Raw genomic sequence first — 22694 nt, 5'->3', positions numbered from 1 at the left:
AAGGACAGAGTCACAGCACCAAATTCCTGGGCCTCGGAATGAACAAATGGACAGCTGACTTACCTATGCTATGCTAAATTTTCCTGTTTGCCATAATATTCCCTTCCCTTCCTCCCCACTTCCGAAAAGATCTACCCTGGAGGCAGTGGTGTGGCTCTGCCCTACCACCACCTTCTCTGCTGTGCTCTAAAGATATCAGCAGGAAAAGAAACTTAAAGCCTAAATATAATGCAATAACAAACTGAAATTCTTTTTATTAGGGATATTCAACTGTGCTTCGAACGCTGACTTCAGGCTCAGCTACTTTTGCCTTAGAATTCTCTACTTATCAAGCCATGAGTCCTCAAGACCAAACTACTCTGCTCAACCAGAGAAGTGGGTTGGCCCAAGTGCTTTAGGTCCTTGGAAACACGGGGAAATGCCCAGAAAAACATGTACCTGCTTCGTTCTCAGTAAGAGTGATGTTTTATTCATTGGCTGGTAAATTACTGCTTTGGTATATAAAATGAACTTGACGAAAGATGTAGATACTGGTGTTGGAGCTGCCATCTAATTCTGTGTGGAACGTGCTTTGCTATAATGTACCTCCACTCTGTGCCCTGGGTGGATCCCTTCCCTCTCTGTTACTGTGGCAAATAACCTGTCCAGGGCAGCTTATAAAAGGGTTTGGTTTTGGCTGAAGGTTCTGAAGGAGAGTCCATAATTGCAGGGACAGCAAGGCAGCAGGAAGCTGAGAAAGCCCACCTTTAATCTCAAGCATGGCAGAGTGCAAACCAAAATTAGGGCCTGGCTGTGAGCTCTCTAGTCCAACCAGTAATGGACTTCCTCAAGCAAGGCTGTATTTCCTGGACCTCCCCAAATAGCACCCACTGGGAAGCACATGTCCGAAGGCCTGGGCCTATGAGGAACACTGCTCATTTAAAAATTTTCTTTTTACATTCTTTTCTTGGAGTGTTTTGACTACATACATGTTTGTATACCGTGTATGTGCCTGATACCCGTGAAGGTCAGAAGTAGATGTTAACATCCCTTGGAGCTGGAGCTATGGATGTTTATGAAGCACCATGTAGATACAGGAGCTGAGCTCAGACTCAGAATCTAAGAGTAGCGACTGCTCTTAAATGCTGAGCTTCTCTGTGGCCCAGCGGTTCTCAGTTAAGCCTTCACAATGATGAAGGTGTTCATGTCGCCCTCTGGAGTATTTGAGTGATATCACAAAGCTTTTCCTTTCATTTTTTTAAGCTGCTCAAATAAAAGATGCCAGTATTCGGTGTGTGATACAGATAGAGATTCAATCAATAAAAAGATGGTTTATTAAAAAACACCTAGCAAATATTAATTTTACATGATTTCACAATCAACATGATTATAGCTCAGACTGCTGTAGACTTCTGTTCACATTTCCATTCTATACTCAAGGCTACAATGTCCAGTAAAGAGAGGCTGTGCAGCTATTCCACGGCTGTTGACAGATAACAAAGAGATGGTTTAGACTGTGGCCCTCCCATCTCAGATCACTTCAGCAGATCCCCACTTTGTGATGATTTGATGGTTCTAATTTAAGCTACTAACTCCTGTAAGATGGCAGTTACACTACACAGATCTTACAGGTGTTAATTTCTCCCCCACAACAGTAAGTGCGTAACTTCTACCCAGTAAATGACTACTTCCCAGGTGATGTTTTTACTTACTGCTAACCAAAAAGCTGAAGGCAAGAGTTACACTGGAGGTTGGACTTTAATAAGATCTCAGGCTGGAAGGGCATGCCTCTCACCTGACCATCCTGCACCGGTGGACCACCAGTCTGTTGTAGGCATCTTGTAGGTCAGTGACAGTTTGAGGACTCCAGAGCCTCTCACCAACAGCGCTTGCCCGAGGCCTGAAATTTAAAATGTGTCTCCAAGGTAGTCATCTACTTAAGGAAATTCTTCAGGGCTTTCCTACTAACACAGAGAAGAACCAAAGCATCTCTTAAGTCATTTGGCATCCCTTTCATTCCTTACCATAATCTTGGAATGAGGTTAGTTGCATCCACAAATTCTCCCCACAGGCAAGCTTCTCCACCAATGACTAGTTGTTTCTCCTTCTCAGAACCTGCATTAAAGTGGTTGAAGGGAAAGAAGTTAAGCTGTACAACACTGGCTTCCTCTCTATAGTCATCCCATGATTCCTTCCTGTAGGCACCAGAACCTTTATTCCCACCCTGGCTCAGTGCTATTCAACATGCATAGAGGACTACGGTGAGCCAGGAGGAGATACTTTCCATAGGAGCCTGCACAAACTCGTCTGGACACCTCCTCCCATTTCTGATGAGTGGTGTGCCAAGAAATACAAGTTGGAATATTAGCTTCATTTTAATGGACCATGACCACTACTTACGTTTGGTTTATATTCCTTGGTATTTAGTAATGGAACAAAAAAGAATAACTAAAAACTACTATTTAGAATGATTACTTTTGATCCTCAAAATGTTTTCTAGAGAAAGTCGTAATTTTTAGTGGATCAATATTTCTGAGACTTTTAATCATAGCATCATTTTTCCAAGCTAAAGACTGATCTACAAGAACTGTATAATTTAGAACTGCTAATAAAGAAGCTGAAAACCCTGGACCACACAATCTGAAGTCCATAGATGCAAATGGTAACCTTACTTAGGTGTCTTAAAAGTTAACACACTTGCAGGGCGATGGTGGTGCACGCCTTTAATCCCAGCATTCAGAAGGCAGAGTTTGAGGCCAGCCTAGTCTATAAGGGCTAGTTCCAGGATAGGCTCCAAAAAAAAACTACAGAGAAACTCTGTCTCGAAAAAACAAACAAACAAACAAACAAACAAAATTTAACACACTCAACCATCTCTCAGATATAGAAAGCAACTCCATAAAAATGGAGGCAAAATCTAAGGGGGTATTTCATTTAAGACTAGTACATTGTTCCTTCCAGAAGTTAAAATGATACCAAAGCTTTATTTTTAATAAAATCAAAGATTAGTCATAAAAGGAATAATAGGCATCCAGGTTAGACTGGGAGGAGAGAATGGAAGTTATGGAAGAAACCAGCAGTGATGGCTGCTTTACTTACCTTCAAAATTAAGAGGCTCCACTGTATAGTACTGTCTCCAGTCTTGCCCATAGCTAATGACGTCTAAGTACCAAGGAGCAGCAAGGATTGCCGGGTAGCCGGAGGAGGTGACTTGTTTCAGCTCCTCTAAGTAATTTTCACTCTTCCACACTTCAACCACTGTGTCGGGCTGAAGCTAAAGGTGCAGAATGCAATCACAGTATTAGGTCTTAGTACTAAGTACAGTCTTTCTAAAATCTTAGAGCTGGGCGGTGGTGGTACACGCCTTTAATCTCAGCACTCAGGAGGCAGACGCGGGCGGATCTCTATGAGTTCGAGGCCAGCCTGATCTACAAGAGCTAGTTCCAGGACAGGCTCCAAAGCTACAGAAAAACCCTGTCTCGAAAAACCAAAAAAAATAAAAATAAAAATAAAAAAATAAAAAAAATAAAAATAAAAATCTTAGAAAAAAAATTATCCATCCTTTTTCCTAATGGTCAGGGTCATGTGCTATTCCCTCACTGTGTTTCCATTGCTGTTCACATTTCATCAACCCTTAAAACTGGACATTTAACTTCTGTTATAGCTAACACCTCAGAGACTAAAGAATTTAGGGTAAGGTGTGCACCTTGATCCCATTCCCACCACACCAGTGTTCTACTTAACTTGAAACCATGAGACTATCACCAGTCCCTTAGAGATAACAGTGGTAGCTGGGCTTATAACATACACTACAAATAAATAATAAGGGAAAAATATTTCTTAAAAGTGTATATTGAGGGGCTGGAGAGATGGCTCAGAGGTTAAGAGCATTGCCTGCTCTTCCAAAGGTCCTGAGTTCAATTCCCAGCAACCACACGGTGGCTCACAACCATCTGTAATGGGGTCTGGTGCCCTCTTCTGGCCTTCAGGCATACACACAGACAGAATATTGTATACACAATAAATAATTTTTAAAAAGTGTATATTGATTTTACCTGTTTTAAAACTACTATGTTTTTTAAAAGCTCATTTGGTGTCTGTTTTGCTCCTAAAAACAAAAAAGGAACCTAATTCAAAAACAGCACGAGTTGGGGGAAGAAACGAGAAGGAGCAGTGAGTGGTCCATATTACTAATGGAGTCCCGTGTCTACGTGCTGTGGTGCATGCACGGGTGCACGAGCAGGCTTGCGTCCTGCTCTAAGCACCGCATTCCCTCGCGTTCCACTGAACCTGGAGCTAGGCCGTGCTTGCCGTGTTGTTGTTCAGGACAGGCTCTCTCTGCCCTGGCTGGCCTTGAACTCACAGAAATCCGCCTGCCTCTACCTCCCAAGTGCTGGGATTAAAGGTGTGCATCACCACAGCCCAGCCAACTTGGCTTTATTTTTAAGCTCTGTTCTTGACAATTTCGTGTATGTCTATAATGCGTACTGATTAGTCTCTCCCTCGAATCTCCAGTGCCTTCCCCTGACTGATGACTTGGTTTGCGTGACCACTGGGTTGGTGCTATCTGCTGGACCTGGTAGGGTCACCAGTGGATACACACTGAAAGTATTGCCTCCTCTCCTTGAATCTGTCTGTAGCAAAGCGTTCAGCAGTGAAGAATGGAGCCCTCCAGACCTTCCATCATCCTAACTGCTGAACACCCAACTTGAAAGCGGGTGCTCAGGCTGGTAGGGCAGGCAGTCTTTCCCACCGGGAGCCAGCGCTCAGCCCTGGGGGAGTCTGCACCGTTCTTACCTCCACGTTGTCATCAAAAACTTCCTGCCACACGATGGAGCCCTTCTGTAAGGATTTAATGATGTCCAAAACCCTAGCGTTGAAAAATGACTGTTATTTAGAGTCACAAAGTTAACACTCCTAACTATGCATGTTTTCTTCCAGGAACAGCTTGCAGTGTTGAGAAGTACCATATCTCAGTATAACATAGCTATGCAGAACCAGCTTAAAGTTGAGGCAGGGTAGAGAGCTAAGACAAGAAGAGTAAAGGACAGGGGAAATGGAAAGAATCCTTCAGCCTCAAGACAGCCTGAGAGATGTCTTTCTGACAAGAGACTGCCTCCAAAGAAACTACACAGAAAGTATACTCCCTAAGGCACCACGGGCAAGATTATTAAGATTAGTGATCCATGCTCGGGATAAACACATCTTACCCTCTTATATAGAAAATTTGACTTAATTTTTAAATATTGATCCATGTTTGGTTTCTGGGGTGTTTCTCTCTGAACCTCTACTGAACCCTTATGTTTTGCCCCCTGACCTAACGCTGCTTGGATGTACCTGCCCTTCCTTCTAATTAAAATCAAGTATTTCGCTAGGACTTGTGAAACGCAGCCATACATGAACAGAGACCCCTCAGGGGACACCTCAGGGTAGACAGCTTCAACATTGAGCTGTATTTCCTATGCTTGTGACACATCTTATAAGACAGTGGTTCTCAACCTTCCTAATGCTGTTCCTCATGTTGTGACCCCCAACCATAAAACTGTTGTTGCTACTTCAGAACTGTAATATCGCTATTGTTATGAACATAATGTAAATATCTGATATTTCCAATGATTTAAAGGGGTCGAGACCCACAGGTTGGCAGAAAGAAAACTGTCATGTAGCCTGTCATGTCACGTCAATAACACTCAGCTGTTGCCACCACAGATATTTAGTTAGGCAGTAACAAACACTTGAAAGGGTAAGAAAGAAAGAATATACCACACAAAAAGCTAACTAGGAAGAGCAGAGTGAACTCTGAGCCTTTCTAATGGATAGAGCAGAGCCTGGAAAACGACAGCCTACAGCCTTCTTTTCTATGACTGACAAGCTAAGAATGGCTTTTGAGTCTGCAAAGCTGTCTGTCTGTCTGCCTATCTCTATCTTTCTCCTTTTAAACATATGTAACTCCACATGGTTCGTGAAGCCCAAGGCTCTGGTCCTATTATGGAAGAAAATAGCTGAGCAGCACTGTCCAGGCAAACTTTTGGGAAATGTTCTGTCTGCAGTGTCCAGCAGCTACCATTCCCCTTGCTATAAAACACTGGAAACGCAGCTGATGCAACTGAGGACTTTTAACTGCCTGTAATTCTAAGGTGACGGACAGGCGTGTGCCTCTCTGGCTGCTGTGCCCACAGTAGGAAGCAAGAGAGATGCTCTAGGACTGGACAGATGGAATGAGCTGCAGACCTAGATAGTGACAAGGATTTGGGCAGCCAGGACTCGGAGCCAAGCTCTCAAGACACATGACTTTTCCTTCTATTTCAGGAGTTATTGCAAAATGCTCGCCGTTGTAAAGAAAACAGTGTGTAGCACTTCCTTGACACATGAATTCACTTTCTATTTCAGGAGTTATTGCAAAATGCTCGCCGTTGTAAAGAAAACGGTGTGTAGCACTTTGTTGACACATGAATTCTATTTCAGGAGTTATTGCAAAATGCTCGCCGTTGTAAAGAAAACGGTGTGTAGCACTTCCTTTCCCTTCTGCAGTGGGTTTTCATGTCTCCACTTTTGTGAGGGGTGGAGACAATGAGAAAGTAAGCCGATAAACTTGTGCAACCGCATTGAGGACTGGGCTTTCCAATGACTTACTTTTTAATATAAAAAGATTCGAGTCTTGTAAAATCCTTGCCAAAACCTTTTTTCTTCATGAAATTTTCGATGTTTGGATTTGATGCCCTTAAATAAAAAAGTGACTGAAATGTTATAAACATTTTGACGTGCCCAGCTTATTATTTGAAGCAGCATGCATCCGAAACATCAGTTACACAGACTTTAAGGAGTTAAGAGTCCAAGTTCTTGATCATGAGTTCCCGTGATTTTCCTAATGCAAAGTATTTTCCCCAGAAATTACTTTCCATTTTTAAAAAGGGCCTTCCATCCCTAGCCTCTTTACAAAGCTAAGGACTCTGACTTGAACATCTCCCCTATCTAGTCATTCCCCTTTTCACTAAGGCTCTTCTTTCCTTATAGTTTTTTAGGTTGTTTTGGGTTTTTTTTGTTGTTGTTGATTAAAGGCATGTGCCACCACCATCACCTGGCTGTCTTTTAGGTTTTTTGAGGCAATCTCACTATGGTCAGGTTGACCTTGAACTCCCAATACTCCACATTCATTGTCCTGAATGAGAATTAGATACGTGCCACCAAGACTGGTTATAGATTTTGCTACTCTTTTTCTTGAGTCAGTGCTATTCTATAGCCTAGGCTTGCTTTGCCCTTGGTTATAGGCATGAGCCACCATGCCTAGCTTCTGCCCCTCGAGTCTTCTTCCTAACCTTTCACCTTGTTTTACCTCTCAAGTATACATCCTTTAATAACTAACCATCTCAGGGATTGTTTAAACCCTTAAAAGGAGAAATGTTATCCCCAGTCTTCCCTTTTTCAATGTGGATTCAGTATATCTACACTTTAAGAAAAAAAGCTGAAAAAATAAAAGGTTTAGAGTTTACCATACCAACACTCAAAATCCACTTCATCTCCTCCCAAATGAATGAACTGATCTGGAAACACACTGCTGATTTCTTTGAAAAATGTGGTAAGGAATCTATAAGTTTCATTTAGAGTTGGGTTTATAGGTCCAACCCTTTGCGTTTGCTTCCTTTGACTGTAACATGGAGTTAGCAGGCCTTTCTGACCTAGAAGAAAATACAAAGATTTATTTTTATAAGGATATTAATCACAAAGTCCTGAATTTGCACATCTTTATGCTATAATTGGTCCTCTTACAATGGTATTGAATCCCAATAAACGCCATGAGGTGAAAATTTCAATAGTCAAAAATGCATTTGACACCCTAACCCACCAAGGGTAGCTCAGCACACAACACTATTGCATCTGTTTGTGTGTCTGCTGGGGCCTGGCATCTTCAAGACTGTGTCTACTCAACCCTAGCCCTAGCCCGGAAAAAGATCAAGATCCAAAGTGTGTTTCTGTTGAGTATGAGTCCCTCTGACACCATCATAGCAAACCTCTGTAAACCTGACCAGCTGGCTTTTGCGTTGTTCAAGATATAGAAATTTTATATAGAAGACAACCATATTTACCAAGATTGATTTAGCAGTTTCTCCCCAGGAAGACAAGAGCTGCCTCCTCTGTTCCCCTTTGCTGCTTTTACACAACCTTTGAGCTCTTATCCACTTCAAATATCAATGACTCTCAAAATTTTCTTTGTGCTTCAATACAAATAGAGACCCTAGCTACCTTTCAGTACGATCTAACGAAACTCCAATCTCTTTGATTTCTGACAGGTCTGCTCGTAGGCCTCACCAAGCTCTGTGGTCCTTCCTGGAGTCAGTTGCCAAGTTCCTTGAATGTGTTTCCAGAATATTTCTGGTTCTGCTCATTGCTTTTCAAGCCCGTGTTGACCCTCCCAGTGTGGGGCCTCCAGGGTCTTTCTCTTTACAATCTGTTCCTTTCATAGAGGTTTTCCCCAAGTGTGACTACTCAGAAATTTGCACTGGTTCCCAGGGCATGCTATGTGCTGGCAAAGCTCACTAGTGTCATCAGGAGCCTTGGCGATGCCCTTCCCAGGCTCACTTCCCATCGTTTTCCATGTCTACCATGGTATTTCTGTGTACTGAACAATTAGAAATGCTGGGTCCCACGCTGTGTACTTTCTGTTATTTATTTGATGCTCAGAATTGTTTCTCAGAAACTGGAGGTAAAGGGTTAACTTCCCCAAGGTTTACTCTCCAGAGGGCAAAAGCGGGATCCGAATGTAGATAGGCTGGCACCAGAGCTCACCTTCTTAGTCAACACCTGTAGCATCTCTAAAATTTTTCTGCTCTGGTCACACTACATGCTCTCTTTGAATGCCTTTCCTCATGCATGTTTCCTCATGTTCCCTCTACCAGAAACATGAATATAGTCTGTGCTCCCCCCAAAACATGCCTATCAATAAAGCGGAACTAAGTCATTATGTCTACTTATAGCCACGTTTTCTGCCTCCCCAACTTAGGTAAGTGAGGTAGTACCTAGACAGTGACTTAGAAGGGACACAAAATCTGCAGCATTTGCGCTACCATTGCACAAACTGCAGTTAGGAACAAAGCTACCAACTATTAGAGACAAAGGATCTCAGATGCCCCTTTTTCAACCTGTAAGACAAACTCCTTACCTTTTCCCCAAGACTGTGTATGTCCAGGGGTATCAAATTCCGGTATAACTCGAATCCCTCGGAAGCGGGCATATTCAAGCACCGTGTAGACATCACTTGGTGTGTAGACATGAGACAAAGAATAGCTCCCCTGTAACAGTCAAGTTAAGATGTGCAAGATGGCTTTGGTCCTGGAAACCGCACGCAATCCCGTTTGCACTTTGCTGGTCAGTTAGTTTTTCTGTTATCAGAGGGTGGTAAACAGTCCTGCCTAACAATGGTTTCAGAGTAGGAATCTATAAAAACTGTGGATTTCTGCCCATTGAATTCAAGATTCCCTGATGGGACTGTCAGAGTCTTCCGTTTAAGAATCCCACAATTACTTTAACTCTGTGGAAACTAACAGCAAAACAAGCAAAATCTTTGCCTCCAGAGTGAATTTTTGGAAAACACTGCCCTCGTCAAGGTTAGAATCCAAACTCACCTGTTATTACAAAACACAGATTTTTGTCTTTCAGTCTTTTAGTTAATATCACCTAAAAATTCACCCTCAGACAATAAGTAACTTAATTGTGTTTAACTATTTCCTGGGTCTCTTTGTGTCACTGAAGAATTAGCGCTGGTTGTAAGTAACAAGGAAGGCCCCCTGGAAGATAAGATCTGTCTCAATGTATGGCTATACATGCTCAGCTGTTGAAATCACCTTGACCTCTAACCCCCAAATCAAAATATAGGGGACATGGTAATTGATATTTTGGAATGTAACCAACAAAACCAAGACAGCAGAGAGAGACAGGACACCAAATTCCATTGCTTTTTCAGTACCAATAATTTATAAGAAAAGATAATTAGCAGGCACATTAACATCCATAATGTACGGCCCATAAGAGAAAAAGACACTTAGGTAAATATGAGTATTGATGGATGATTAGATAAAACCAAGCCTTTTCACAAATGAAATAAGTCTGGAATTTGGTTTAAAATAGTGGGTGGGAGTAGGGTAGAGTCTGCAGGTGACAGCAGAATTGGCCACAGACTGACGGTGGAGCTGGGTGCTAAATGAACTATTCGGTCCCTCTGTGTGTTGAGAATCGCACATAAACGTAGAGCGGGAGCAGCCACCACATCAGCCACTCACCGCCACATACTTCAGCCCACATCCATACTAGCGCTGGAACTGTGGCCAGAGGACAGGAGTCCTGACAAGGCACGCAGCTTCTCTGGTGTCAACTGGCATTCTCTGTTACAGGGAGAGTAAATGAGGAGACCCAAGGGTGACCTCCCCAGCTCCATTGCTCCAGAGTAGTCCACCTGAACACTCACAGCAGAGACAACCAATGTGCTGGCACCTGTCTGTGAGCCCAGTACTTGGGAGGAAGCAAGGGATCCACTTTCAAGGTCAGCCTGAGGTGGGGGAGACCCTGCTTTTGTTTTGTTTATTGTGAGGTCTCTGGGTAGTCTTGACTGTCCTGGAACTCGCTGTGTAGACCAGGCCTCTCTCCAGCTTACTGAAGGTCCGCCTGTTCCTGCCTGCCTACAGGTGTGCACCACCATGCCAGCCTGAGACCCCCTCTTACAACAGCAAAAAATAGCTCATCTCCAAAAAGTCCTCCTTTCTGTGTTTCAAAGGAGGAAAAAGCAGGTCGTTTACATGCTTCTAACCCGACTTAAAGTAAATAGACTGCTGGGCAAGTGAATATCTTAACTGTGTTAGTCATGAATTAAGCTTTTAACACATGAATGCTGTTCCCAGAGAGTACGTTTGTTAATAACATTTACAGCAGTAGTCTTCTTATTTAGTAACTGTAACAAGTACGAAAAGATTTGTGGAAATAAAATGCTAACCAGCCACCTCAAAAAGGATTTTAAACCACAGATACCTAACTTTTTCACATCGGTTCCATTTATAAGAAAACCATTGAAACCACGCCAAGGATTCTGGCACAGGGACGAGAACGGCGTGAATTACTCACTTTGTCGCTTAGCTGAGGAAAAGTGGTACTCTGGTACGGGAAAGACTGGTCGTCCACTATGTGCCAGTGAAGAACATTGAACTTGTTAAAAGCCATGGCATCCTAAAAGCAAAAATGGGGAGAATTATATACCACAGAAGAACACAGTCTTCCACAGTAGGTTGCTTCAGATTAGTGCTGCTTTTTATAGTTTCTTTTTTAAAAAAAGAAAGAATAAAGAGAAAGTATAAACTCATCACATGTAGTGAAATTGGCACACCTCTATTAAAGCACATACATTGTATATAGAAGCTGTGATATTGCTGTATAGGAGGGCAAGCTTGTTAATTTATCATTACTTGAGGGCCGGCCAGAAATAGGGGATGAAGAGGCTGAGGCTGTCTTAGGGAGTAGAGTACAGGAGAAACAGCACTTAAGTAATTACCAAAGCTTACAATTCCCACATAGGAAACCCTGGCATGTTTCTTGAAAAAACAAAGAATAAAAAGTTAAAAAAAAAAAAACCTCCTGCTATGGATGGAGAGACACAGGGAAAGATATATACACATGTGTTCATATAAACATATTGAACACACACGGGCGTGCTTCCCAGCACAAAATACCCCAAAGTTAACTATACACTGAGAAGCAGAAGCGCGACAGACAATAGATATCTCAGCCAACCCGAGTATACATTACCCACAGTGAGACAGTGTGCCACCTGACAGTCCCTTGGAACACAGCCCACGTCTGCTTTCTTCTCGCCCCAGGAACTGAATCTTGTGTGAGAAACTGATGACCTAAGATATTTTCTAAAAGTAACTGGCCTGTGCTTTTCTAAAATATCACAGTCTTCCAAAATGAGGAAAGATAACAGCTCCAGGCTGAAGGTCGCTGAGGAGATGGACAAGGAAATGTAACACAAATCTTGCTGGGACCTGTACTGCGAGCCACTGAACCTGCACTGCGGAGAGACCGGAGGGCGCATGCTCTCAGCCAAGGAGTCTGCACTGTGGGGAGCCTGGAGGGTACTTGCTCTCAGCCATGGAGTCTGCACTGTGGGGAGACCAGAGGGCGCATGCTCTCAACCATGTAATCTGCACTGCAGGGAGACCGGAGGGTACATACCCTCAGCTTCCTGTTCCTGACGCTTCACTGAAACTGTTGAGATGTGTTCTTTCTTTCATTAGGAGGTGCAAACTAATATTCTGGGGGCTCATCACCCGCTGCATGGACCCATCAGGCATTATAATAGAGAGGCTCAGGCAAATATAAGTTGTAAGTAAGTTTAACAAATACGTAATTTTTGTTGTCGTTTTTGCTTTTTGAGCCAGGGTTTCTCTGTGAAACGGTTCTGTCTATCCTGGAACTCATTCTGTAGACCAGGCTGGCCTCAGACTCACAGAGATCAGCCTGCCTCTACCTCCCGAGTGCTGGGGTTAAAGGTATGCGCCACCACCGCCTGAATATTTAAAATTTTTAAATCATAAACTTTAAATTTATATATTCATAAATTTTAAATTCATATATTCTCAATGAATATATGAAAGTTCTTTGTAGTCTTCTAAAAAGTTTAAGCAGCTTAAAGTTGGCAGGGACAAGGCAATGAAAGGCCCCCCAGGAAAAGACAGCTATGATCAGCCCCCTTCCTACCCACTACCCCAAGGTTCCATACTCTTTTGGAGCATTTTCAAAGGGAAAAAGCCACAACCTGACCCCTTTCTATGTCACCTGAAAAATCAATAGCTAGAGAGATATAGCCATTTTTCCAGGCTATGTTCGGACCCCTGACTGATAAACAAGAGCATGTACTTGGGCCAACAGCAGTATTAAAACTGCCTTTCTCAGTTATTGCCAGATGTGCTGGCACATGCTTTTAATCCCAACACTTGAGGGGCAGAGTCAGGCAGATCTCTGTGAGTTCAAGGCCAACCTGGTCTACAAAGCAAATTCCAGAACAGCCAGGGCTACACAGAGAGACCCTGTCTTTAAAAAAAACACCAAAAACAACAAACAAACAAAACCAACAGCCTTTCTCACTAAACAGAGTAGTACATGCTGATAATCCCATGACTGAGGCAGGAGGATTGGGAGCTTGAGGGCTACATACCACGATCCTGGTTTAAAACAAACAAACCAAAAAAAATCACTTAACAGTCCTAGCCAAATTCATGTTGTCTGTGAAAACACAAGAATCCCTCAGGGATGCGTCCATTTCACGTGGGGTAACATTTCTCCCTGGAGAGGTATCAGGAAGCCCACTGCTTAGAATTGACATAAGAAAAACAAGTCCACGCTAGCCTACAGGACAGCACAAGAAACCCCAAGAAAGGAACCCGAGGGGCAGATCTTCAGGATGAACAAGGGATCCAATAAAGCAATCACCTACCAGAGTTTTTAAAATTGTCTTCATGGGCAGGTAGTGCCTGGATGTATCAATTAAAATTCCTCTGTGAGCAAACCTTGGAAAATCAATAATAGTGGATTCGTTGATGGTGAGCTAGGAGAAAAAAATATATTTCAATGAGTTTTAGATTGTTTTTCTCCTCAGGTTCAACAAAGACTACAACTATATACAAGTACTGGATAAAAATCTAGGACCAGGGTCTGGAGAGATGGCTCAGAGGTTTAAGAGCACTGGCTGCTCTTCCAGAGGTCCTGAGTTCAATTCCCAGCAACCACATGGTGGCTCACAACCATCTGTGATGAGATCTGGTGCCCTCCTCTGGCGTGCGGGCATACATGGAGGCAGAATGTTGTATGCATAATAAATAAATATGTATATATTAAAGATTTATTAAAAATATATATGGATGAAAAAATGTATGAAATACAGTGGGAAAAGAAACTCTCAGAAGACAGCTGGGAAGGTGACACGCTAACAGCAGTGTCTACCCAACTAGCTTCAGTAAGACACAAGAGGGATACTTACAGCTCCGTAACAGTCTTGGTAAACTAACTGGCTAAACGTCTCTAAACCTAGGGGAAGCAAAGATACTGTGTTATTTACAAGATAAGAAGATGAGATAAAAGTATTGTCCAAACAGGCTCATGACCACAGGGCAGAGAGCTCGAGCAGACACGGCATCCTTGCTTTCTAAAGCGCAGCACTCCTCCCTGTCCTCTGCCTCCCTTTCACAGTGTGCCGATAAACCTGCTGGCAGCTCGGAATCCACAGGCATGGGAAACTGGGCAAGACAGAGGACTTGTTTCTGAAGGCGGCAAGAAGGAACTGTTGAGCCCAAACCAAAGCTGAACCAACTGGGGCCACTGATAGCCACGTGATATTACAGCCCAGTGTGGGAACATGGCCCGTGAGATTTCTGAGCGCTCGTGAGAAAACTCCAAGAAGACAAGAGTCTTGTGACCTCAGTTTCTTCAAAAACACAGGCTTGTTCTTGAATTATGCTTTTGTGCTCCTCCCAGGTGTAGTGGACAGGAATGAGTTTACTTCAGGTGGTTCATTACAACCGACAACCAACTGTTGTCTGTATGTCTCTATGGAAAGCCATGTGTGGCTTGCCTGCCTCATGCAAGGGCTGCCCGCCCCTTCATCCTCTCAGGGTTCAGAGTCACGTGGGTAAAGTGTCCGATGCTCTGAATAAACACCCGCCCTGAAATATGTTTCAAAAGGTCCAGTGAGGAAGTAGGAACGAGGAGTAAATCGGGGCTGTGGGCACTGAGGACTGTTTGCATCCCTGACCTGGCAGTTCAGACCGGAGAATATGAGGTATGGTGGAGGGAGGGATGGATGCCCAGGGCCCTGGCTTGAACAGCTCAGCTGCCTGGCCTACAGCACTGGGAATCATGAAGTGAGACACAAGGTCTCTGGGGTTTAGGCTGGGCGTCGTGGGTTGAAGGGATCTAAGTGCTCCGCTACCTTTTCACGGGAAATGAAGAGGGACCCAAGGTTGTGGCATAGCTTTGCTGTGCTTGGTTTTACAAAGCAACATAGAATAGAATAATGTCCCTCTACTGGAGACGATGGAATTGCATGGTACTCACCTCGCAATGCTCCCCACACTCTGTTGGCCTTGAGGAAAGCCACTGGCTCTTGCACAAGTAGAGAATCTGTGGGGTGGGGTTGGTGAACCTTAGTTAATTCCAGAATGACACACTGTCTATTTCCCACTATTCTCTCCCCTCCAGAATCTCACCTAGATTCCCTCAACCCAAGATGTCCCAGCCTGACCAGCCCAGAGACCTTGTATCTCACTTCATGATTCCCAGTGCTGTAGGCCAGGCAGCTGAGCTGTTCAAGCCAGGGCCCTGGGCATCCATCCCTCCCTCCACCACACCTCATCTTCTCCGGTCTGAACTGCCAGGGATGCGAACGGCCCTCAGTGCCCACAGCCCTGATTTACTCCTAATTCCTACCTCCCCCAAGGTGAAGTCACTCCGCTTTTCCTATTTCCGTTCATCCTACCTCCCTTCCCTCCACGTCATCTGAAACCGGCTTTAGGACTTCATTTCTAGCTCCCTCGACCTCAATCCAGTTTCATCTCGCTCAGTTAGAAGTCCACATCCATCAAGAATGGGATGCCAACCAGGCATGGGGGGAGGGAAGGAACAGGCCTGTAATCCCAGCACTCAGGTGGTTTGAGGCATGAAGATCACAGGTTCAAAGTAAGTCAGCCTGGGCTAAACAGGAACAGTGTCTCAAGACAAAAACACCCCAAAGAGAATAGAGTTCTAGCTGGCTGAGCTGGGCCAAGATACAGAAAGCTGAAGGTGTGTCAGGGACAGGCTTCCCACAGAAGGGACACTGGCAGCTGGAACACGTAATTTTGTATCATTTCACCTTCCACCTCCTGATTGTCAGTCATGTGACACACTCAGCTGACAGTCTTCTACCAGAATAGCTTCTCCGGTCAGAAGACCACAGTGCTGAGTAAGCGAAACACCAGACTCAGACCGGTTCTGCTACTGTGAGTGCCATTGAACCAGGCCTCCTTTTTCCCTCAGTAGCTGAGGTCTGGCTTATTTTAAACGGATCCTGACTCACTGAATCATATATAGTAATTAGAAGATGTACCTGCTAAGTATGCAGATATACAGCTTTAGAATTTTAATTTTTTTAAAAAAATATTTATTTTTAAATTTTTCTTCAAGACAGGATTTTCTCTGTAGCTTTGGAGCCTGTCCCGGAACTAGCTATTGTAGGCCAGGCTGGCCTTGAACTCACAGAGCTCTGCCTGCCTCTGCCCCCAAGTGCGTGTGCCACCACCAACTGGCTAGAATTTTAATTCCAAAACCAAGTTATCAGGTGTTATCAGGTGTGTGCTGGGGGTGGTTAGGAGATGATGTCTTGACTTTTCAACTATCCCCTTCAGAACCTATTTGCACTGTGAATACCTTTGTTGTAGATACAGACATCAATAATTAAAATACTACTCAAATATTACTTGACATGCCCACCCAGTTAAATTTCCTCCATATGAAATATCTATTAATTTCTTTTCCTGGGCAGCTGTAGCTGTGTTAATGAAGAACTGTAATATTCTTGATCTGCAAGTTCCTGTATATCGCCGTGAAAATGGTCTGCTCCCCTCCACACGGTACAGCTTCCTTTGTCCAGCTCAGCAGTTTGTTTTGGTAAGGTCTGTATGTCTGTCTGTCCCGTGGATTAACGCCTATCTGTACCAGCTGACAACGAGTTTGTTTGTAACTCTTCATTTCAGGTAAATGCCTTTGGTGTGTGTGGCTACCTGTCTATAGGAGAAATTGTTTCACCTTCAGTTCTCAGGGTACGCCTGTCTTTATTTTTAATATAGGGGGTTGGGATTTTGCGTTTGCGATGCTGGCGAACTTCCTAAACACTAACCGCAGGAAGTTTCGTTTTGAGAAGAGCCGACTTAAATAAAAGCTCAGACTCTCTGGTCTCAGTGCACCCTGTTTTCTAGACTCTACAAAAGGTCATCTGTGTTGCAGATGGTAACGGACAGCAAACTTTGCTTGGCAACACAGTGGCCATTTCTAGCTCAATTCAGATTGCAAAACCTACTTCCTATAGCGTCTACATGCCCATTATCCACGAAAGTCATGTGGCCAGCACTGGTAAATTACCCGTTCCTGTCCCAAGGACAGCAACACAACTGAGAAGAAATGAAACGATCTTCCTAAGGAGTGTATTAAGAAAGCTCATCTGGGAGCTGGAGAAGTGGCTCAGCGGTTAAGAGCACTGGCTGCTCTTCCAGAGGACCGGAGTTCAATTCCCAGCACCCACATGGTGGCTCACACCTGTCTGTAACTCCAGTTCCTGGGCTTCTGACACCCACACACAGTCACACATGCAGGCAATACACCAATGATCATAAGATAAAAATAAAATAAAAAGATTCTGACTCAAAAACAAAAGTAAATAAATGAATATATAGAATAATAATAGTGAACATTTTTTTTTAAAGCTCATCTGTGTTGGAGGAGGGACATGGGTGTTTATCCACCTGTAGAGGACACAGTATAAGGGCAAAGGAGCCGTCACTCTTTCTTCTTACTATGTGGCATTCTTTCTATTTTTACACCATTTTATACCCAGTTCCCTCGTCTCTTCCTGGTACTCGTCTTACATTATATCTACACGTTGTTCCTCTGATGCGGGCACCGTTCCCCACCATGCCAGACAGCACACCCTCCAGAGGAGGTGGGGAGACAGTCCTGTGGGCAGGCTTGTTTAATATGCAGGACACTCTAATTTGCCTTCAGAGACAGAAGCCAAGGGCGGGAGAGATGGCTCAGCAGTTGTCAGTACTCATGGCTCCTTCCAGAGGACCATAGTTCAGTTCCTCACACTCAAGGCTAATGGCTCACAATCACCTGTAACTCCAAGGCACAGGATCTGATGCCTTCTGTGAGTGCCTACGGGCATGTGTGTGCATGTACACAGCATACACATATACGCATACACCACACACACAATCTTTTAAAGAGACAAAAGAAATAGCATAGCCTCAAAAATTAAGATTAATTTAATTCTACCATACAGTGATAGAATGCTGAAAATTAGCAATTATGTCACGGAAGAATACTTAATGAAGTTCATAAATGTTCATAATTATATAAAATCTACATGTACAGAAACTCCCATTTTCTTTGTCCTTTTTCTTTTTTTGAGATGTCTTACTCTAGCCCAGGCTAGCTTCAGTTCACTGCAATCCTCCTGCCTCAGCCTCCTAAGTGCCATGATCAGCTTATTCCCATTTTCATATTAATGTTTGTATCCATGCAAAACATTTGTTGCAAACAACATACATACTGGACCCCTGAAATGGCAGTGGGCTGGGTGACGGACAGGTGAGCCCTCCCTCCTTCTGGACCTATGCCTGGACCTACAAAGGCTCTACAATGACACCATTTTAAAATAGGTACTTACAGGACTCATCGGAAGACATGTTAGGGAAGGAATCACACTGTGGCTCAAGGGTGATTGAGACCTGCAGTTGCTCTAACTGTGGTCCAGCTTGAAATCGAGCACGGCGTTGATGCCTCTTGTAGAAACCAAAAATGTAGTTGTAATATCTGTGGGAGAAATCTATTTAAATAATGAACCAGATTGTATGTGTGTGCCAGGGGACACAGAAGCCAGCTTTTCACATCTCTTGTGCCAGCTCCGTCTAATCAGAAACATCCTTGGGGTGTTTTCAGGTCAGGGCAGCGGTTCTCAACCTGTGGGTCACAACCACTGGAAACCATGTATTTCCTATGGTCTTAGGAACTAAAACACAGCTCAGTAGCAAAATCAGCAATAAAGTAGCAACAAAAAAATCAGTTTATGGATGGGTGTTCCTAAGACCATTGGAAATGTTTGTTTTTTTTGATGGCCTCAACCCACAGGTTGAGAACTGCTGCACTGGGGGAACCGTCTGGAGATCCTGATGTCCAGACCTTCAGATCAAACTTTCTGAGAATGAGATTCATACATGCGAGTTTTTTTTTCAATGTCTGAGGCCGGAAAACAAGGCTGCCCGCTCATGGCAGTCCTGACGACGATGCCACTCAGAGATCATCTTGGCCTCCAGCCCTGGCTGAGGAGGAATGTGGCGAGTTTTTGAAAGCTTTCCCACTCCACAGGCACTGCACATACACGGTGTGCAGACATACATGCAGGCAAAACATCAATACACAGAAAAACCAATATTTTTTTAAGTTATGATGGAAAAATTTTATATGGCCGGGTGGAGGTGGTGGCACATGCCTTTAAACCCAGCACTTGGGAGACCGAGGCAGGTGGATCTCTGTGAGTTTGAGGCCAGCCTGGTCTACAGAGTGAGTTCCAGGACAGCCAGGACTGTTTCATAGGGCTAGAGAGATGGCTCAGCAATTAAGAGCACTGGCTGCTCTTCTAGAGAAACTGGGTTCAGTTCGCAGCACCCACATGGAGGCTCACAGCTGGCCTTCACAGGTATTCTACACAAATAGTGCACAGACGTACAGCAATAGAAACAACCCACACACATAAAATAATTTTTTGTTGCTTGTTTTCCAAGACAGGATTTCTCCTAGAACTCATTCTGTGTGAATATACGTCACTATAATTGGTTTAATAAACAAGCTAATTGGCCAATAGCTGAACAGGATAAAGCTAGGCGGGAAAGCCAAACAGAATGATGGGATGAAGAAGGGAGAAGTCAGAGGAGATGCCAGCCAGCCTACCCAGTGAAGCAGAATGTGGAGAAAATGAGGTAACGAGTCATGAGTCACATGGCAAAGCATAGATTAAGAAACATGGGTAAAAGTGTAAAAGTTTGCTAGTAACAAGCCTGAGCTATCAGCCGAGAGTTTATAGTTTATATTAAGTCTCCAAGTCAGTTATTTAGGAAACCACTGCGCGTTATTTGAGATCAGGCTGTTGGGATGGGAAACCCGCAACTACAGCCACAGAACTCTGAACAGCTTATATATATGTTCACTACCCCGAGTTCCAGGAATACCCTACATCTCCAGAGACTTCCAACACTACTAGGCTTGCCAAAGCCACGTACTCTCAAGGTTTAGCCCAGGTTTACAACCAGCTTCCAAACAATGCCAGGTGCAATTACTCCCCACTGGGCTTACAGGCCACGAATTAGTTGGGCAAATCCTTCAGGTAATAATTACCTGCACTTGTTTTGAGATGCCAAGCCTGTTTTCAAACTACCTCACAGCTGATTCAAGCCGGTGTAACATTGTATCCATCAATGTAAATCATGCCTGCTCAAGCTCTTAACAAGGCAAAAAGGAAACTCCTGCTTTACAGTCAGTCCTAAAGCAAACAAGCAAGCGCGTTTTAAAAGCTATCCAGCCCAGTGGCTGAGTTGCAGTCCTAAACATCTCAATACTACCAGCCACTTTGGGTTTACATTTTCGTGCCACCTGGACCTATAAGAAGCCCACCCTGGAAGCAATTCAACTCCAAACGCTTATTAGAGCAGGCCTCCCAAATAGGACTTTGACGTCCTCTCAGCTGCACAAATGATAAGGAAAACATTTCTTTCTGTGGCCGAGGACACTGCTCTTTCTTTCTGCCAGAGGCCTCTTCTGCCGAAGTTTAAGCCCCACAGGCTAAAGCATACACCCTTAACTTTGTTTTACGTTTCCTGGTCAACTGTTTGGTGTCCTCTGGGCCAAATCAGAGTTTAGTTGAACTCACCAGTCACAAACAAGATCTGGCAAGGAAAGTAAGCTGCACAGGTGGTACCAGATTACACCTGGGGCAGTTCCACCCACACAGGTCTCTCATCGAGGGGACAGAAGGTGGCACATTCAAGCATCTCTCCAAAAGCAACCTACCCTGCACTCAGTACAGCTGGCTGTGTGAGCCCAAAGAGAGCTACAGCTTGAGAGGGCTGTAAAAGACCAAGAGCTAGATAAGGCAAAGGGCTTTAGGGAGCCTATCCAGAAGGAAGAAGCCAGAGTGTTGAGGAACAAGAAGAAAAGCAGATATTTATCTAAGAGCCATTTGAAAGCATTGAGATTTGAATACCTAACATTAGGTATGGAACATAGTTTGGAAGGGAGAGGTTTCCCACAACGCTCCAACTTAAGGACTTTTTTTTTTTTTTTTTTCTGAGCTGGGGAGATAGATCAGAGGTTTAGAACCCTCACTGCTCTCACGGAGGACCCGGGTTCGGTGCCAGCACAGGCACTGGAGGTTCACGCCAAGATTCCATGCCCATGGTACACATAAATTCGTTCAGGCTCGGATACACTTAAAGAAAAAAAAATAGATTAAAGACATCTGCATTGTTGCCACATAAGGGAAGGATGGAGCTGAAAGCGACAGTCAACACTGGGGAAGTACCTCAGGCCCTCAGAAGGTCCTTACCTAAGCCCCACCAGATACTCATTGGTGACTCTAGAGCCACCTTTCCCTCCCCGCTCTGAAGTAGCTCAACTGCCCTTCTGAGGCCAACAAACTGACCGACTAAAGCTGCACGTCCCACTGTTATCCTGCACCCAGACCGGGGTGCCTGAGCACCCAGGGTGCGCAGGAAGCAGAATGGGCAGGTCAAGCCTTGGGCTTCGGTCTGCATAGGTCTTCCAGACCAGAGACCGGTTACCCCGTGTCCGCCTCTCTGCCCCAGGTCCCGACTCCCCGCCGGGTGGGGCTGCTTACCTCCGAAAGGCCTCCTGCAGTAGCCAGCAGGTGGGGCCCGCCGTAGAATTGGGGCCGTGGACGATGAGGAAGTTGTCCTCAGCGATGTTCAGCAGTTGCGGGGACATATTCACCGAGCGCGGGAAGGGCCACAGCGCCGGTCTCTGCTGGGCCGGGGCCTGCGCCACCAGCGCCGCCAGCGCCACCAGCGCCAGTAGCAGCCCGGGGGCTCGGTGCGGGGACCATCGCATGGCTGCTCCGCGGTCTGTTCGGGCAGTCTTCCCACCAGCCTTCTTGCCCCGGCTGCAGGAAAAGAAGCGTCTGCTCCCCGGTCACCGAGTCAGATGACCAAACTCCCTCCCTGCACCGGCTCCGCCTCTGAGCCCGGAGCGGCCCGGAAATACGGCTGGGCGGGGTACCCAGGCGGCTGCGCGTCCAGCCGGGACGCGGTGTCCCGCTAGCGCCTGTCACCTGGGGACCCCTCTGAGCAGCCCACCGGCCTCTGCAAGACTGCAAAACAGCAAAACAGGCGTCAGCGGTTTCTTCTTCTACCCACCCCTACCCCAACCTCGGCGGTGTTTTTGCCACAGTCTAGATCGTTTGTGGGCTCTGATTGATAAAACCTCTGGGTCAGAATTCCCTAGAACTGACTTTGAAACAGATGGGAGGTTATAATTTGTGCATGAAAATAAAAAAACGGACAGGGAGAGAGTATTTAAAACTTCAGAAGGACGAGATGGACCTCGTTAATATTAAAGAGATACAAGAAGAGTATTTCTGTAGTAGAGATTAATGTCAACATATGATTTTCCAAAGACGTTCAAAATGATTAGATAGAGTGAAAATTCATCAAAGATTACAATAAGTCTAATCACAGTACGAGCGATGGGAAGATAACTTACAGATGTTAGATTGCTCAGTGGGACTGGAGGAATAGCTCAGGCAGGTTTTCTCCACATTATGTCATCCTGGCGGCTACAGGGGTCAGGGCAAACCCCTCACAAGAAAACACACGTCCAACCTCACTCATGTCTGTCCTGATAAAATCAGGATC

At 44.7% G+C, this 22694-nt stretch overlaps 2 protein-coding genes and 1 non-coding gene across 5 annotated transcripts in view; 1 reads left to right on the top strand and 2 right to left on the bottom strand.

Moving 5' to 3' along the window:
* The window catches only part of Gfm2 (GTP dependent ribosome recycling factor mitochondrial 2), a 41505-nt gene extending 34769 nt beyond the window's left edge, over positions 1 to 6736 (top strand). For all 3 annotated transcript variants that reach the window (XM_038324421.2, XM_038324422.2, XM_038324423.2), the window contains one exon: positions 261 to 6736. In XM_038324421.2, the coding sequence (XP_038180349.1) occupies positions 261 to 398 (138 nt within the window). In that variant the 3' untranslated portion in view covers positions 399 to 6736. The remainder of the gene's footprint in view (positions 1 to 260) is intronic.
* Hexb (hexosaminidase subunit beta) lies at positions 1291 to 22010 on the bottom strand. The gene is made up of 14 exons (XM_038324424.2): positions 21662 to 22010; positions 18440 to 18585; positions 15073 to 15138; positions 14000 to 14046; positions 13457 to 13567; positions 11089 to 11190; positions 9137 to 9266; positions 7475 to 7655; positions 6613 to 6699; positions 4777 to 4849; positions 3079 to 3253; positions 2004 to 2094; positions 1775 to 1879; positions 1291 to 1462 (listed from the first exon to the last, which is right to left on the bottom strand). Exons 1-14 carry the CDS (start codon positions 21889 to 21891, stop codon positions 1396 to 1398), a joined length of 1611 nt encoding a protein of 536 aa, XP_038180352.1. The 5' UTR covers positions 21892 to 22010; the 3' UTR covers positions 1291 to 1395.
* Positions 19003 to 19102, bottom strand: LOC119810946. The gene has a single exon (XR_005284882.1).
* Positions 22011 to 22694: the final 684 nt, after the last annotated feature.

Source organism: Arvicola amphibius, chromosome 3, assembly GCF_903992535.2.
Source record: "Arvicola amphibius chromosome 3, mArvAmp1.2, whole genome shotgun sequence".
In the NCBI taxonomy this organism is placed as follows: Eukaryota; Metazoa; Chordata; class Mammalia; order Rodentia; family Cricetidae; genus Arvicola; species Arvicola amphibius.
The sequence above is the reverse complement of the archived record's forward strand: the minus strand, read 5'-3'. Positions and strand labels throughout refer to the sequence as shown.